This window comes from Leuciscus leuciscus (assembly GCF_965113295.1).
Source record: "Leuciscus leuciscus genome assembly, chromosome: 6".
NCBI classification, from domain to species: domain Eukaryota; kingdom Metazoa; phylum Chordata; class Actinopteri; order Cypriniformes; family Leuciscidae; genus Leuciscus; species Leuciscus leuciscus.
Window position 1 is genome coordinate 19,715,539 of NC_138730.1, and position 18,947 is coordinate 19,734,485.

The following is an 18,947-nucleotide window of genomic DNA, read 5'->3' on the forward strand; positions in this document are numbered from 1 at the left end:
TTTCTATTGTCTTTATTTGCTTTATTGCTTGTAATTTTCTACTTTTTAATTTTATTACTGTCTTAGAAATTACTCTTAATTTACATAATTGACTCTTGCTTTAATTACTCAACTCATTGAGGAATTATTTATATGTAATAATATAAATAATGTATATGTATAAATATACATATATACACATAAATGCATACACATTTAATATTTAATGAATAATTAATTAATATTAATATTTAATATTGTTTTAATAAAGGTGAGTTGCAAGTTGTATTTCGCATTAAAGCACTGGAATGACTTTCACTTTTCTTGCTGTCAATAGACCTTTCGTCTGCGATTCGTTTCACTTTTGCTTGCGAACAGGCCTTTACTGTTATAGAGAGGCCTGGCATCAGAATGCCCGTGCTACCTTTGTTGCCATGACAACAGAGACACTCTCCGTCTTGTTTACAAACGCATGTGATTATGCCAGCACGACAACACATGACTCGAGCGCACAAAGGGTGCAAAAGAGCAGGCCTCTTACAGCCGCCTAATTCCTCTAATTAATCCGTGTGTGGCTATAAAGTTAATTAATACTTAGCGATCATCCGGAAATCACGATGATGGCTGTGACTTAAGACTTGCTCAATTAAAACGTAAAGCTGCCTGAAGTGAAATTAACACGTCTGTTTTTAAACAAATATGCAAATGCGTGTATACGCTAGTTGGAATTTAGTTGCTCTGAGGAGCATTCTGGGTGCATCTTTCTCCATGTCTGTCAGGAGAAACGCTGCCTTGTTAGGAAGTATATGTAGGAAGGTTTGGTTAACAGGAAAACACAATCATAAACAGGATGTGATGCATGAATGATGATCTGATGGCTGAGTATGACATGTATGTGAGAGGTCTGATGCTGAGATAATTCCCTTTGAATTGATATTTGAAGCCTGTGTCATATCTCATAAAATGTTCAATTTATCACACATATTGTCTATAATCAGGCTTCCAACCATGGAAGTTCACATTTTCCCATGAGTTGCCTATTGTTATTGTGTTCCAGCACAAAATTAATCTTTTACATTCACAAATCACCAATATTTCCAGTAGAGAGCATATCTGAGTGTTTAGACTAAAACATATCGAAACATGCTTAAGAGTAAAACATGAAACTGCTAATCACAATTGTGAGGTATAATGTAGCAATTACAAGCAATAGTCACAATTATGAACAAATACGCAATTGCGAAAAAATGTCACAATTATGTGAAATAACTTCACACTTGTGGGATATATTGTGAAATAGTCACGCTTAAAAGAAATAAAGTTGCAAATGTGAGATATATACGGTCAACAATTACAGGAAACATCTTTTGCAGTTGTGAGATATCATGTCATATTGAGATAAACTCGCAATTGCAAGAAATAATATTGGAATTACGAGAAATAAAGTCACAATTGTAAGATATACGTATGGTCACAATTACAGGAAAAAAAATCATACTTGTGAGATACAATGTCATTTTGAGATATAAAGTCGCAATTACGAGAAATAATGTTGCAATCATATGAAATAAAGTCCTAATTGTGAGATAATATGGTCACAATTACAGGAAAAAAATTGCAATTGTGAGATGCAATGTCACATTAAGATATAAAGTCACAATTACGAGAAATAAAGTCGCAATCATAAGAAATAAAGTCGCAAATGCGAGATATATGGTCTCAATTACAGGAAAAAATTGCAATTATGAGATACGTCATATTGAGATAAAAGTCGCAATTACGAGAAATAACGTTGCAATTATCACAATTGTAAGATATATGGTCACAATTACAGGACTTTTTTTTAAAAATAATTGTGAGATAGATACAATGTCATACTGAAATATAGTCGCAATCACGAGAAATAATGTTGCAATCATGAAATAAAGCCACAATTGTGAGATATATGGTCACAATTACAGGAAAAAATTCACAATTGTGAGATATGTCATATTGAGGTATATAATTGCAATTATGAGAAATAACGTTGCAGTTACGAGAGTTGCAACTACGAGAAATATTTTTGCAATTGTGAGATATACAATCAAATGATGAGATATAAACATTTCATAAGATATAATGTCACATTATGAGATATACACTCACAATTACAAGAAATAAAGTCGCAGTTGTGGCTTTGGTTTATATGCTGTCGAGATCACAAATAACGAATCAGAATCGGACACGGCAAAAACATTGAATTGAACCGAACTGAATTTAATTGTCTGTTTGAACAGAACCTTATGCTTATTAATTCATCTACCAAAAAAAAAGAAAAAAATCCAGATAATGAATTAATCATAAAGTATATGACTGACCTGCTTGACTCTGGGCCTTCCAGGTGAAAACTTTCTCTTAGAGATGGCCGGCTTGCCCATGCCGATTTTTGGAGTGAATGGTATGAAGGTGGATGAAGGCACATTGCTAATGGCTTCTCCTGAGACAGCCTGGACCAGGGCATGGAGCTGGGACGCCCCCTGCCCAACCGAGGGCAACCCCTCAGGCTGCCTGCATGGAGGTTGCTGTAAAGACGTCCTCTCCTCCACCAGTGAGCTCAGCTTGGCCAAACATCTCTGATCAACATCCATAGAGATGTCCATTTCCTCCATGCGCCTCTCAGGAATGATGTCGTGCTGCAGCAACATAACATCCGTTTCCTCCTGGCTCTGAACTACTGGCGTAGTCTTATCAGTACTGACCTCAGGCTCTACAGTAACTCCATGCGCCTTTGAGGAAGGTTCCTCTGTGGAGGAAAGCTCCATGGGTTCTTCCTCATGGGAAGTGCAGGCTGGAGTTGGCTCTTTGGTGGGTGATAGGTTGGATTTCTGCTCCTCCAGGCAGGGCTTGCTGTCATCCTCACTTTTGGAAATGTTTTCCGTGAGTGTAGCTGAAGTCTCTGGAAGCTCCTCGGTTTCAAAGGACGTCACAAGCTGCTGGACCGGGGACGTCTCCGGAGCTGAATCCAGCTTCTGCTCGTCCGGCTCTGAATCTTCAGGATCTTTTGTCTTTTGAGGAGATGTAACTGCAACATGGAACATTCCAAAATCAACATTCAAAATGACTTCCAAAGATTTACAAAAATACACAGGGATTTTCCACAGCGGGTCACAAGGTAAAATTGAACCATAATGTTATTATTATAACATTACTGACCATATTGTTATAATTATATTAAGAAGCAGGCTGTTTGGGCTTATGTTTCTACTGCTTTATTCAGAGCTGAAATATTGATGGTATAGAACTGATGCAGAACTAATGGTATATAATGAATGCAGCTTTAAAGACAGATTCAAATAAAATATTAATTGAGAGAGTTAATGGATTATTTGTACATTAGAAACTACAAAATCATTAAAAATGGTCTTGTAAATGTAACCTGGTGAATAGTAACCTGGAAAAAAAGAAGAAGGAAAAGAAAAGAAATGACGACCTTATACATTTGGTCAGATACAATAAAATGTATTTTGTTGGCATGTGAAAGCAAAGTGCTTTCACAAAGTGCAAAGTGAATTCTCTAATTCAGCATTAGAGAAAATGTTATGCATTTAAATACATGCAATAAAAAATTATGTTAATGTTCCTATAAATCAACCTTAAATTAAATGTACATTTATGTGGAGATGTGTTTATCAAAAGTGGAAAAACACAAGCAATTTACCATACAGGAGCCATTAAAAACATAAGAATTATAATACTAAAGCAGGGCATTACACAGCTAGAGAAGTCAAATAGCATTTTTTCTTTCCAATTTAAAATGTATTTGTAACTGTTTATACATTTATTTGTAATTTATTTATTGTTATAGACTACTTGAACCAAATAAAGGAAGAACGTTTTTCTACATTATCTTTATCAAAATGTATAATTAACAACCATTCTGATATGCAGCATCCACTTTTCACGACCGAATCCCAATGTACAAAATCACATCCGTCCGATTACATTTTCTCTCAGTGAATATCCTGCCCTAAATATGTCAGATTACATAAATAAAATGGGATGTGAATGCTGTTTTATGCTGACTTCAATTTTTATTTCAGAATTTATGGTTATGGACTGGTTAATTGCTTGTGGAAGACGAGTGTCCTCGAATGTTATCGTCAAATGTTCATTTTAACTGTCAAAGGATTTTTGAATTTTTCAACAAATTCATTCTCATCCACTTGTTTTGAACAACTAACATATACAGGATCTTGGTTATGGTTAAGATCAGGGCATCCTCAATAATATTAAATATATGTATGTGTCACTGAAAGCAAACAGAGTAGATGAAGTACCTGAAGTCCTTTCATTTTCTGTGCTGTGGTGTGAGGTCTCGCTGGACTCTGGCTTGGCTAAATCGCCACTAGCGTCTGCACCAATTTCTAGAGGAGAAAAAAAAAAAAAATCAATAGAGTGTCCCGACTTATGTTATGTAATACAAACTGCTCTAAGCACTAGTGGAAATAATTACAGGACTGGAAAAACAACTCAACAGGATAGAAAAGTGCAGGGGAAAGTGTGAACGCAGGCACATATGGCATGTGTGTTTTTCAGAAAACACTGTGCTCAAGAGAATACAATGGCTTTGAGCGGTACACAAATACTGACGGTAATCTTCGCCTCCAATTAGGACAATTTATCCAGTGTCTCCTTATATACATTACACGCTGTACATTTGATTTGTGCCTCTAACTACACTTTAGCATACTTTACTGTCCTCTTACTGTCTATAACATTGCTCTCTTCTGTTCAGTGTATGCCTTGAACAACAAATGTCCACCTCAGGCACTTTAAGTCATTGATCCTGAGGGTCTTATCAGATCAATCACCTCATATCTCCACTAGGAACAGATAACCAGCCATTACAGAAATCACATAATCACAGAAGACTAAATGACTATTGTGCGGAGCGGCTGACATTAGCGGAGCACCATCTGTAGTAATTAGAGGGCAGGTTTCTTTCTAATCAGAAGAGCAGAGATAGATCATGATTCTGATCTGGACCTGTGACTGCTTTAATAGAGAGAAGATACAGGCATACAATAATGACTCATGCTTTCGGTAATTCAGCACATCTTTTAATTACGGGAAGAAGTGATACTTGCTACTTATGGGTTGTTATGTCAGATGAAGTCGGTTCTGGGTAATAGACGACGGTTATACATCCAATTCATGTAATGTCAATGTCAATGTCAAGTTAAAGGGCCATTTCATGTATTTTTGTTGTTATATTTTTTTTTCTTGAGTTAGAAATTCACAATAGGTACCATATAGGTTAATGACCGATTTTAGACCTGTTTTTAATTTATTGGCATCAGACATTATTGGATATTGAATTGCTCATTTCCTCTATTTTTACATTTCGATTGCCTTTACCATTCATCCATCATACCCTTTAAGTTTGTCTTTAAAAACATTTAATAAGAAAGCTTTTAAAATTGTAATTAATTAGTTAAAAGTAATTAAACAATTACAAAATAAACTGTAACGTTTATTTCATGGAAGGTTTGCTTCTCATTCTCATTCATAATCCATTAGGCACATATGGGGACTTTCTCTGATGGGTGAACACTGCTAGATCTCGACATGTAACGTAATTTAATGTAATGCAATGGAGAAAGAGATAAAAAAAAGAAGAGAGAGAGAGAGAGAGAGAGAGAGAGAGAGAGAGAGAGAGAGAGAGAGAGAGAGAAGCAGAGTAAAAGCTAAAGAGAATGGCCAAGAGCCATTGGGCATCATCTACAAAGGTGAACAAGGTTAACTCTCTGCTGTAAACAAGCCACTCTAAAATCGATGTGAGGGTCAAAGACCAATGAGCAGAAGCCTTGAAGTTGTGGTAAAGGCATCATCTTCATCCAGCATCATCCACACCACCACCTATGGCCACGTCACAAATTTCAAAATACCACAAAAAAAAGTAAAAAATATAAATATTACGTAGACTTCATAAAGTAGATGGCCAATAAATCGATATCGAAATGTATCAACAAACCCTTACAGGGTTGGAACAACATGAGGGTGAGCAATTACTGAGAGAATTTTAATTTTTGGGTGAAAAACCCTTGAAGTAAAAAAAAAAAAAAAAAAAGCCAAATACTTTAATAGCATGGTGCAACTGGCACCCTTTCTCCTGATTAGTTATCTAGATATATTTTTAAACAGCTGCCACTAGTCCTCATCCTGGCACTGAGGCTGATGATGGAACCATACTGCGACTCTAACCCAAATAATGCATTAAAGGGACCTGCTTGGGCACAGGGTGAGCTCAAACTTGGATTTGGACCAAGTCTTTATGCTTTATATCACATTCTGTCCGAATTATTTTTTCCACTATTGCACCATTTCAAAGTACAGCTACAACACACAGCATAATGCAAGCACACATGTTCAGGCCGCCCTGTGGCACACTAAATAACCATGAACCCAGCGTGGGATGAGGCCAGATCTCTCACCTCTACACCTAGAGATTTGCACCAGGACGAATAATGCTGTAAAAGGCCTGTGGGCAGCTGCTCTCCGAAAGGTTGAGGAATTGAGTTACTGACACTGTGCTGAGCATTTGTACAGTGACAGCGGGGTGTTAATGTACCGCACACCAAAAGCTGGTTAAACGCAAAGCTGTGATGGAATATTACACATGGAGGAGATTGGCAGGAAAGTAAAACTTCCTGCAGGTCTGTAAAGTGAGACGTTCTTCAGTATTTAGGTGGAAAATTGAATTGCGTGCCACGGAAGACATACGGCTTTGGAACGTGGTGACATGACTGTCATTTTTTATTTAATAATGAGCTATTTCAATGAATCACTATCGACTTTATCCACATATTTGAAAGCACATAAGCAGAAAATATCACATAAACAATACTTTCATAGAGTCTAAGCCTTCCCCAGGCAAAGTAGGCCCAGGCAAGTTTCAAATACCCCTTTCCTCAAGACCAGTCCAGGCTAATCCAGACAGATCTGAGGCATGTGGGCCTATGGGATGCTTTGGTCTACTCTTCCACTTCAGCAACTTCTGGCCTGAAGGACTGGGGTGCTTCAAAGAGCAAGCTCTGTCCTCAAGTTTCAAAGACTCCCAGCTGAACTCACAGTTACTGGACCACTGTGAAAGTAAGTGAACGGTAAAAAGCCAACACCAAGCCAAAAAGACACTGAAATCGAATAAAAACTTTTAAAGATTCCAGTCCAAAACCACAAAAAGTTTCTCAGAAACCAAGCCAATAAAAACGATTCATTTAAATGATTCATGCTTAGGCAAAAAAAATTGATTTGTTGGGCCATTCAAAAAGAGGCAATAAGGGAGCCAATCTGTAAATTTAAACAACACATTCTCAGGATTTTTTATTTTTTTACAAATGCTATCACTGGGGCAGTACTCTATCAAAAGGTATTAAAATATACTATTTAAGCACTAATGTTATCGATTTGACTGCACTGACACTATCGGATGAGAACCATGGTCGGGAACCTTTTTTGACTGTGTGTATTTGACCGTTTAATCATGCAATCGAAGACTTGACTTGTATACTTTAGGGCAAGGGTGTCTAATCCTGCTCCTGGAGGGCCACCATCCAGCAAAGCTTATCTCTAAACCCAATTAATCACAGCTGAATCAGCTAATCAATGCCTCCAGGAATACTAGAAACTTCCAGGCAAATGTGTTAGAGGTAAACTCTACAGGAAAGTGGCAGGAAAGAGAATGATAACTGCAAGCCTTACCAATGCAGACACTTAAGTTGGTCTCACCCGTCATTTGTTTTTCATCCATTTGCTTCTCTTCACAGGGCATCTCGCTGACGGACTGATGAGGTTCTATGTCTTGAACTTTGGCAGGCTCAGGATCGTTGTTTGATGGAACTAGCTGTGCGGCTTCTTCAACGTCCACATGTGATTGAGTCTCCGCCTGGTTTCCTTCTGCGTCCGTGCGCACGGGATCTGATTCAAAGCCGGAGTTTCTACAGCTGGAACATATGTGATCTTCTTTGGGCTGGGCATTTGCGTGACCTTCACCTGGTCGCTCACACTCTGGGTGGAACCACCTGAAAAAAAAGAGGGAGCCAATGATTCACCTTATCACTGCATCCAAAATCAGGTTCCAGAAATGGAAAATGTTTGGATCTGCTTAAAGCAGGGGTGTCCAATCCTGCTCCTGGAGGGCCGCTGTTCTGCAGAGTTTAGCTCCAACCCAAATTAAACATACTTGAACTGGCTAATCAAGGTCTTCCTAGGCACACTAGAAACTTGGAGCTAAACACTTCAGGACAGTGGCCCTCCAGGAGCAGGTTTGGACACCATTGGCTTAAAGGTATATTGAACTATCCTGTTCCAGAGTACAGATCTTTAAAGTGAATGTACCTTTTGCACTGATGGCAAGAAAGCAGGTCTTTGTGGGCTTCGGGATCTACGTCGCTGGGACATGAGCAGGGGAGGGTAGTGTCCTGTTGATCACCACAGTTTTGGCACAGTAGGCTGTTGTGGTGCCATTGTTCACTGCTCCGGGTGCCACACTCAACACACATCCGGCAGTTCTATAAAGCACACAGCTATGATTAGCTATACTGCATTAAAGAAATGGGACATATTTTGTCATGACAACAACAAAGTCTACCAGAGCCGCCCATACCTTACACCTCCAGCCGTTGGTGGGGATAGAGTCCATAGCCGGCTGCATGCAGAAAGTGTGATAGCCTTTGTCGCACATATCGCAAACTAGCATTTTAGTGTCTTCTCCAGGCTCCCTGAAAAATACAAGTACACAGTCAATTCTGTACAACTGATTCCAATGGCCCATAATTTCTTAACTTAATTCATCTCAATGGCTGTGTCTACATTAAACCAAATACATTTGAAAACTCCGTCCTTTTCGTCAAGCTTTTTAAAGACGCTCTCCCAAATGGATACATTTTAAAACTGAGTTTTTGCATTGTAATGTGGACTGAGGTATTCCGAAACATTTTTAGTCACGTGACGCATATTGTACCAATAGATATCTATGGTTATGCTATGGTGCTATTCACTTGCATGTTGCTTAAGATAAATGTTACTTTGTACAATCTTCATATTACATTTCTTCAAAGATGAGAGAAAAATTCACTCGCAATTGTTGTCCTACTTCAAAACTTGGGGGCAATTGCGTTTTCAACCATACATAGAATGGCGATTGAGTGTGACCTAGACGCACCAGTAAGTGGTGGGATATTTTTTGCTGAAATGATTGTGCCAGAAAAATAGCATGAGACCCTTATTTTAACTTTACATCTGGTCTTTCTGTATCATCTCAGTGAGCTTTTATTAAATTTTACACATATGCTGTAAGATGATTTAAGCATTTTCCAACGTGGATTAGAAGCTTTTGGAAAACAACGGAAAACGGTAAGGTTGAAATAAAAACACCGTTCAGATGTTCAGATGTCTCCACTCTCCAGATTAACATAGACATAGCATAGCCTATGCCACCAATCAGATTTTTATACAGCATATAATTGAATGTGTCTTATTAGGGACTATAAATTGAGAATATAAGACAAGAAGAGAAGGTGTCTGTTTATTCCACTGAAAAGCAAACTACTGCAACCTCAAAGGATGTATGAACAAATAAAGATGAGCTATTGAGGATTCATCTACAGGAATGAGTAACAGCGCAGGCACGCCATACAGACTGAGGAGAATAAAAGGCAAAGCTTGGCTGCAACTCACTTGCATGTCTGACAGACTTTACACTCGGGGCACTGCCAGCCTGCCCTCTTCAGAGGAGTGACGCTGATGTCCAGACACATGCCGTGGTAGTGCAACCCACAGCTGGTGCAAAAAAACTGGTCCAGGAGATCCCCGGGGCTGTCGCACAATATACAGTTCGACTCCTCTTCATCTGAGAGAGACAGAGACAAGAAATCAACATTAACCCTATTTACTATCTAAATTCAAGCTTCTAGTCTAATTTTGACCTAATCCACTTAACCTAATCTAATACAATTTTCAATCACTTATACAATTAAATTAAATAATTAATTATATTACACATCCAATTAAATATCCAATATTGACTGATACGATTAATAAAAACAATGTAATATTGGCTGATAACCAATATGGTATAGTGCATTTTTTATGTTGTCTGGTCACCAATGAGATCCTATGGAATTTTAAAAACAACAGAAACATCTAGAATATTCAGGCTAAGACAAATTAGATTTTTTTGGCCACGAAAAAGCTAAATTAACTTGTAAAAAAAAGAAAAAAAGTGACGAGTATCAAATTAAATGTGGCCAGTCATAAATAAAAGTTTGGAGTCAGTAAGACTTTTTAATTTTTTTTGTTAAGAAATCAATACTTTCATTCAGCAAGGATGAATTAAATTGATCAAAAGGGAAGATAAAGACTTTTATAATGTCACAAAAGGCATTTTCAAATTCTAGGCACTTTCTATTCATCAGAGAATCCTGAAAAGAAATCGATCACAGTTTGCACAAAAACATTAAACAACTGTTTTCAACACTGATAATAATAGGAAATATTTATTGAGCATCAAATCAGCATGTTTGAATGATTTCTGACGGATCATGTGACACTGAAGACTGGAGTAATGAACGCTGAAAATTCAGCTTTGCCACCATAGGAATAAATTACATTCTAAAATATATTAAAATAGTTAACAAAAACATTTCACAATATTACTGTTTTGTTTTTTTACTGTATTATTTATCAAATAAATCCAACCTTGAAACATAAGAGACTTTTTTCAAAATCTAAAAATATGTGCTGTCAATCAAAAAACAAAACCCAGAATTAATCACAGATTTTCTGTAATTAATCGCAAATTAATCGCACCGAACCTAATTTAAGTTTTTAATATATTTTTATGTTGTAACACTTTCACTTTGAATCTCCAAAATAATGTAGAAACATCTTAAAGCCAGAATATTTTAAATATTTGTTTAATGGCATATGTTTACTAAGCACTATGGTATATGATATGATATAATTGAAAGTTATAATATTTTAATATTTAATAGGCTTTAAAAAAATATAACAACTTTTAATTTAAGGGAACATAAAACAATCTTCAAATAAACCTATTGAAATAAATGTCACATTTAGCTGTGGCTTTAATAAATAAGGGCTCAACTCTAAGGTTTTTTTCTTCTGGCCCAGTCGGGCCGGTTCAGATTTTTACCTGCCTTGCTTTTTTTATTTTTTTTTACTTTACTAAATAGACAGTATGTTTTTATATTACATCAAGGCGTTGCTTTACAAGAGTGCATGAATTAATAGTAAAAAAGACAGCTCTCACATTTGCTGACGGCCAACTCAATGTGCTCTGTGCACAGGACAGAGCGCCTCCTGAAGTCCTGAAAGGTGCCGGCGGCCCCCGCGCAGGGGTAATGGTACGAGCGATCACACCCCTCCTCACAGCACTTGATGGATGCTCCAAGGCGCTTACAATATGCACAATGCTATAAAAGATGAGACATAATTGATGAGACCACTGACAAAGCAGACTCCAGTTTTGATGCTAAAACATGTTAAAAGAGGGGGCATCAATTATTTTAACAGTCCTTAATTGAAACCTTACATGCATTAACTGCTCATCACAATCAACATTCAAGCTTACATTTCTGTCAACTAATATTAAACCAAACAAATCTATACAATGAGACATGAAAGCTGACAGTGTAATGCCTGTGGTCAGACTAACAGCTAGCGAGAGCTGTGACAAACCACATCGATGACAGACTGACTGAGGTGTAATTATTCTATTATGCCTGTAATCTCCCACAGACCACAGAGGAGAGGGACCAATTCACTAAACAGTTGCGTCGCTATTGTGTGCAGTATCTCAGAGGCATGTGTATTGAAATTAAGTCACTTTGATCTAGACGTGCAGTAAGTCAAGTGGCACTGCATTTTAAAGAGCTGATTCAGGTGTCTGAATGAGAGTGGTGCATCTGTATAGAGAGTAAAGTACAGCAGATTGCAGTAACCTGCTGCATCCTCCACGGAAATCTGCTTAACAGCCTGCAAGATTGTTGCAATTAGCTATCACAACTTAAAATTTAGTGCTAGAATAACTTTTACTTGTTGAGATAACTCAAAAATCCAGGTCAATTAATACAATGTCACATTTCAAGTTGACAACCTAAACATTTTTTTTTTTTTTTTAAGATGAAACAACAAAATATATTTTACAGTGCGACGAGCAAATTGGGGGCATTTACTGGATTTGCATAATTCCATTAGTGAACTGGGAGTCAACTGTAGTCAACTGTATCCCTCAAACTCATTTTTGATCACCAAAATTACATATTTAAACGTTTTTTTCCTGTGACCAAAAAATTTGACATGCCTTAAAATAGATTGAATGTAACTCTACACCCTTGTTTCATATAGTATATCTGGAACCATGAATATGCTAATTAGCCCCGCCTCCCCTCACTCACACCAGCTCACAGATTCACTCGGCCAACTTACTGAGGTAAACGCTGCACAATGGTATCGCTATTCACAATGTCGGACACATAACGGTTATTAATATGATTAGCCTTTTGACTGACTGTTATCAAATAGCTAATAATGTCTTGCTAATGTTACACAAACCATGTTCCCGTTCGCCATCTCAGAGTCAGACAGCTGCCTTCTAAAAATCATCAGAAACGCTCTGAACAACTCAGAACGTCAGTGGAGAAACGCATATAGTTCATCATAACACCGTAATATACATAATACACCCGCTATATTGATAAAAATGTACCCAGTTTTTCATATCAACAGAAAAATATACCGGGATAACCTGGCTTCGCTGTTAATGACATGCTAAAGCCCGCCGGCACTGACGTGATTGGTTACAAGGTAGTTTGTGACGTCAGAAACACCAGCGATTTTGAGAACGCGTCTTTTGGTTCACTGCAGTTTTAAAGAGAAAATACTCAGCAATGGTGTTTACTTATGAATTTGCACATGGTTTGTATTAAAGCATATTAAAAACACCACATAGACATATAAACAACATATTACTGTCTTTGGTTCACCGCAGTTTTAAAGAGAAAATACCCAGCAATGGTGTTTACTTATGAATTTGCACATGGTTTGTATTAAAGCATATTAAAAACACCACATAGACATATAAACAACATTAAAAACTTGATTTTCACCACAGGGGCACTTTAAACAACGCAGTCAGCATGTTTAAATAAATCAGGCATAATTTTTTAGTACCTAAACTTTAACCCTAATCATCCCTAAACTTTTATCATACTAAATGTATGCTCTTAATTTGAGGTTTAGGAAATGATGACAACATTTTCATTGGCTCAAAGTTCAATCTCATCATATTTATCACAATAAAAAAAGTTCTAATCATATTTTTATTCTCTCCATACTTTTCACCATACTTGTCAAACTCTCAGTATTAGTGTTATCAAAAATACTGGAATTTCTCATTTTGATATTATACCTTGAAAAATATTAATATTCAATACCATTTTCAGAACCACAGGGAAAAATTGCCACAACATTAAGGGCATTCAATTTGAACAGTATCAACGTTAATTTACTTATATTTAAAGTATTTTCTTAATAACTGAAATTATTTGTTGATATAATGTAATTTTTTTTTTTTTTTTACAACAATACCCACATCTACCCTCATTAAATGCCTGCAGCACTCAACAACCACTGGCAAAAACCAGCAGCTGGAGCATGCAAGACCTCAGACAACACAATAATTGTGAAATAATAATGGCTGTTTACAAAAACAACTGTCACTGTGGCCTCGCTGCGAATTACATAACCTTTCAAACCTGTACTATGAGAGCGGATAGACGATTCCTAATAAATATTCAGGGAGAGCAAAAGAGTGTAATTCCTTAGAGGTCACACATCTCAGCTCTACAGTTGCATTTCATTAACTCCTGCCGACATTGCAGGTTGTTTCATGGGCCAGATGTACTCTTCCCTAATGTTAGGTTCCAATTTGCATAAACTATAACTGTAACCCATAACATCTTCATGAAAACACTTACATATTTCCCTCTGAAAACCAGCACTAGGCCAATGTTCCTTTTTTTTTCTATTTGAATCGATCTGTTCTGCGTCTCTGTCCATCGTCCCGCTTAATGAGCTCCTCAGAAACCAGATGTACGCTAAAAGTCAACCAACACTGCGAGATGAGTCCAGACCTGACATGTCCTCAGCCATCATGTTTACAGCTGCTCTCCGCGTCTTGTTAACTGTGCATTTTGTTTCACACCTCAAGTTGTTCCGCACCCACAGCAAATGGATTTTGATAAGACATGCCTTCAAATGGAGCGGTGCGCGATTTATGCACATCCATCTAAGGGGGATTCCACTAAAGCATGTCGATCTGGCGAGCCACCCATACGAACGTTCAAATCACACACACGTATTAATTGAGCTCTCAACTGGCATTTACCATTAAATGCAGCGTTGCTGTAAATTCACAAGATTAAATGGCAGAGCGCTATTAAGGAATGTGATTCGAGGGAGTTGCTGCATGGGGGGTGTTAAGTGATGAAGCTGATGACGCCGCTGCCCCTTTGAGTGCCGTGACCTTTTCTATTTCACTGCTGATCAACGGCGACCTTTAGCAGCCAGTTAGATCTCTCATCCAACTCTAGTCTTTCACAGAAACGCAGCAGCATGGCCATAAGAGTCAGCAGGTATATGAAGAACTCTAACAGGTGTCATTAGAGTGATATTAAAGGAGTAGTTCACTTTAAAATGAAAATTACCCCATGATTTACCCACCCTCGCTCACACCTCACTAGGTGTATATGAGTTTATCGCAGTTATATTAAAAAATATCCTGGCTCTTCCAGGCTTAATAATGGCAGTGAATTGGCAACCAACAGTTTGAAGCTCAAAAACATGCATCCATCCATCATAAACAAACTCCACACTGCTCTGGGGGGTTAATAAAGGCCTTCTGAAGCAAAGCGATGAGTTAGTGTAAGAAAAAGATTCATATTTAACATGTAAAATTCTAGCTTCCAGACATACGACCATTCGCAGTCGACTTACATATAAAGCGCAACTTACGACGTGGGAAGTAGCGTAGTGCGTCATGGCATAGCGTAAATATCAGCAGTGCATCGCATTACTCGCATAAGTTGCGCTTAGACTTAAGTCGACTGCGAATGGTCGTTTGTCTGGAAGCTAGAATTTTACATGTTAAATATTAATATTTTTCTTATACAAACTCATCGCTTTGCTTCATTAACCCACCGGAGCCGTGTTGAGTTTGTTTATGATGGATGGATTCACTTTTTTGAGCTTCAATCTGTTGGTTGCAATTCACTGCCATTATCAAGCTTGGAAGAGCCAGGATTTTTTTTTTTTATCCTGATAACTCCGTTTCTATTCGTCTGAAAGAAGAAAGTCATAAACCCCTAGGATGGCTTGAGGGTGAGTAAATCATGGGGTAATTTTCATTTTAAAGTGAACTACTCCTTTAAACAAGAGCAAGATATAAAAAAAAAATTAGGGCTGGGCAAAAATACATTTTTGTATTATATTATACTGATTATATTGGAACTGTAATGTTATTCTTTGGTTTGTGTCCAAAAGAATCATACATTGAATTAGTAATATAATAAATTAACTGGATTATCAAAAAACAGTAATTATGAAATAATTAATTTCCACAAAAATCATTAATTACTATAACTTGTTATCATTTACTAAAACCATTAAACATTTTTTTTGGTAATTAGGATAAAGCTGAAATAAAATAAAATATAAAAATCGGAAATGTCACCTTGACATCTAAGTAAAATATATAAATAAAATAAGTCAAATAAATAAATAAATAAATACAATAAGTTGAAATACTACATAATTATAACCTTTTTTTTTAAAGCTACACAGAAATATATATATATATATATATATATATATATATATATATATATATATATATATATATATATAAAATAATAATAAAAAGCAGATAATAGGGGCCAGCATCAAAAATACTAAATAATCTGGTGTCCATCTTTGCTGGAAGCCATTAAGGACACATTCTAAAAACAGTTTCAGGAAAGATAGCTGTCATAAAATTAAAATACAGGCACATTATGGTCAATCAATAAAAGGAGGGAGGAAAAAACACCATTAAGAGAGAGCTGAGCATTTTAACCCTCATTTGCATAACCTTTCAAGTTCTCCAGTGAGGTGATGTAATATTTGCATAAAGTTTACAGTCATTAATTTATTCACGAGTTCTTGCATGCTTCAGCCAAGATGAACATGAACGAGTTATCCCAGCATACCTCTGTGCTCCCTGAGTGGATGGCTTTGTCCACGTTTAGCAGTGATTGATCCTCCGCTTGACACACAAAATTTGACCACAACACGCAGCTTTGATGGGCCCAGCACTGACCTGCCAACACAAGAAAGTTGGACAAGGAATTAGAAGATGGCATGGGAAATTTCATAATTTACTAGTCTTTTCCAATTTTATTATATTCTTTCATCTGTTAAACATAAAAGGAGACACTCTGCCAAAACTCATTTTGTGTTTCACAGAATAAAGTCACACAAATTTGGAATGATCCCTTTCTGACCAACTTAGTGCAGATATTTATTGGCAGAGCAGCAGTTCAAGTTCATTTTATTGGACTAGCAAATTTCTGGTCCTCACCTCAAATAAGTTTCATGTATCTGACTACACTGTAGTTTTAGGCTGCTTTCTGAAAGGCTGCTTTTTTTAGTTTCTTTAAATCATCCTCTGTTTTCAACCGCTTGATATGAGAGTGAAACCTGGTTTCTTTATAGAAACTACACTTTCTTCTATAAAATCTTTATTACTTAAAAGTAACACTCAAAATTACAGTCTAGGCAACATTGTTTCTACAGTTTGCTTTTCTCTGAATGTGCCTTGGTGAAGTGCTTACCTGACTCCTCAAAGAGTGTTCGGACGTCAATGCCGTCTGGCAAGCCGACGTGGCTAAGCTCATCCCAGAATCTGCCTCCTGCTTCCTCTGCCCCGACACTGAAGACAGACACAGAGTGATTAGTGGTGATCAGGTTTTAGTCTCACACCATGTCCTAACCATGATTATCTGTTTGTCCAACCAATGGCAGACGGGGGAAAGTGATCTTGTTTGAAAACAGTCATTATTCTTGCATTTTTATTTGGTGAATGAAATTAAAGGTACACTACAGCCCCTTTCACACAGAGATTCTGGAAAATACACGGATAAAGTGACCCGGGATTTGACCCGGGTTCGTTTGATTGGTTCATTCACACTGCCAGTGATTTTCCGGAATCAGAGAGTGCGTTCACACACAACCCGTAAAAATCCCGTAAAGACACGTGACATCGATGTGACTTGTAATGCCTCAGCAGCGTCATAAGTTTGCTTATGAGCTGCGAAACCACGCTTGTGCATTTTTTTCAATGATTCGATCATAAACTTGCGCATTACGTACCGTTTCACAGCTGGCGAACGATCCCGGCTTCAGCGTCATCACTACGACACGGCATTATTACGGCTTTTGTTCACACAGCGCGCGTTCCGGGACTGAACACGGCAATGTTACTAGGTCCCCAACCCGGCATCGATGCCGGCATCAATCCCGGGTCGTGTTTGCGTTCACACAGAAGGTGTTCTGGCAATTTCCCGGGATCATCGCGCTGTGTGAAAGGGGCTTACGTAACAAATGAACTAAATTTAAATAATGAGTCGGGGGATTTTTAATCATAAAGGTAATTTAATCATAAAATGGCTATTGCTTTGCATTAATAAGCGCAACAACTAATAATATTACATGTTTATTTCTTGGAAATGCAAATTTGACAATAAAGCACTGAGCTTAATTTGAGATTTAACTTTTATTAAAAACAGAAACATGTAAAAACCTAAAAACTTCAAATATTTTTTTATTTTTGGACATCACATTAAAAATAACATTTAAATTGGTGTGAGAAAAAGTGTGAAGCACTTGAAAGTCCTTGAAAAGTCCTTGAATTTCACCCTCAAAAGGTCAAAACATTCGACTATTTCTGCCACAAAACCATGGTTACAGTTAGCGTAACTACATTGAATCCATGGTGAATGTTGGTGATTTGTGGACTGAAAAGCCTTCTATAACTTGTTCGTTCACGGCACAATGTTTCTCCAGGTTTCCACGTCTGCGCTGTTTGATATGATATGGTTTATAACAGAAATCTGAGCCGAATTTGAATGCTTCTCACTAGATGTCGCAGCGATTTTATTAGTGCTGCTACGAAATGAAACGCTTTCTCATTGGATTTCTCAGCGCTGTGTAGTAATGGTGTCATGTGATCAAGATCGGTCGACGAGTAAACCTGTTCTGAACTCGTGCTTCACTGTCTAATATTCATCTGAGCTAATAAGCCGTCAGCACTGTGCAGCTCAAACGTTTCATTTGCCACTTGATGTTTTCCATATACAACAGAAATGGCAGCTCTTATCAGTTGGGCAACGTGGTGATCACACCACTGCGACCTCTAACAAAATTTACTCACACCGCCAAGAAAAAGGGTTGCATAATTGATTGAATAAGCACAACCAAAACAATGTTCTTCCGCAAAATGCAAACGTTTTTTAACGGCTAGAGGGCCAAAAGTTACTTAGTGTATCTTTAAGACATTTCACCTTAATAAACAGTGCAGGTGTGTTGACCAATATTTTGGACCAATGAGATTTCACTGTAGACGGGCTACCCAGAAAGATGCGGCTAAAATGGAAACCATCCGAATGTTCCATTGCTAAAATGCTTGGACAAAAACCATGTCATGCCTTGTTGGGACATGGTATCAGAAGAGAAGGAAGAGCAAATGAAGATGTGTCAAACCAATGATGGTTTTCTAAGTTAATGAAAAGATCAAATATTATATCAAGGAGCAATACAAATGGACTATTTCTGTAATAACAATTAATAATAGTGCAACCACACTGCCACAG

The 18,947-nt window shown here is 37.3% G+C and overlaps 1 protein-coding gene across 7 annotated transcripts in view; it reads right to left on the bottom strand.

Annotated features, from left to right (window-relative positions):
- Window positions 1-18,947, bottom strand: part of kmt2cb (lysine (K)-specific methyltransferase 2Cb) — a 104,839-nt gene that overhangs the window by 49,743 nt on the left and 36,149 nt on the right. For 5 of the 7 annotated variants that reach the window (XM_082171935.1, XM_082171933.1, XM_082171934.1 and 2 more), the window contains 9 exons: window positions 16,911-17,008; window positions 16,287-16,396; window positions 11,291-11,453; window positions 9,697-9,868; window positions 8,624-8,738; window positions 8,356-8,528; window positions 7,720-8,039; window positions 4,296-4,382; window positions 2,337-3,040 (listed from right to left, as the gene is read on the bottom strand). In XM_082171935.1, the coding sequence (XP_082028061.1) occupies window positions 2,337-3,040; window positions 4,296-4,382; window positions 7,720-8,039; window positions 8,356-8,528; window positions 8,624-8,738; window positions 9,697-9,868; window positions 11,291-11,453; window positions 16,287-16,396; window positions 16,911-17,008 (1,942 nt within the window). The remainder of the gene's footprint in view (window positions 1-2,336; window positions 3,041-4,295; window positions 4,383-7,719; window positions 8,040-8,355; window positions 8,529-8,623; window positions 8,739-9,696; window positions 9,869-11,290; window positions 11,454-16,286; window positions 16,397-16,910; window positions 17,009-18,947) is intronic. The other 2 variants (XM_082171936.1, XM_082171937.1) reach the window with 1 other exon arrangement.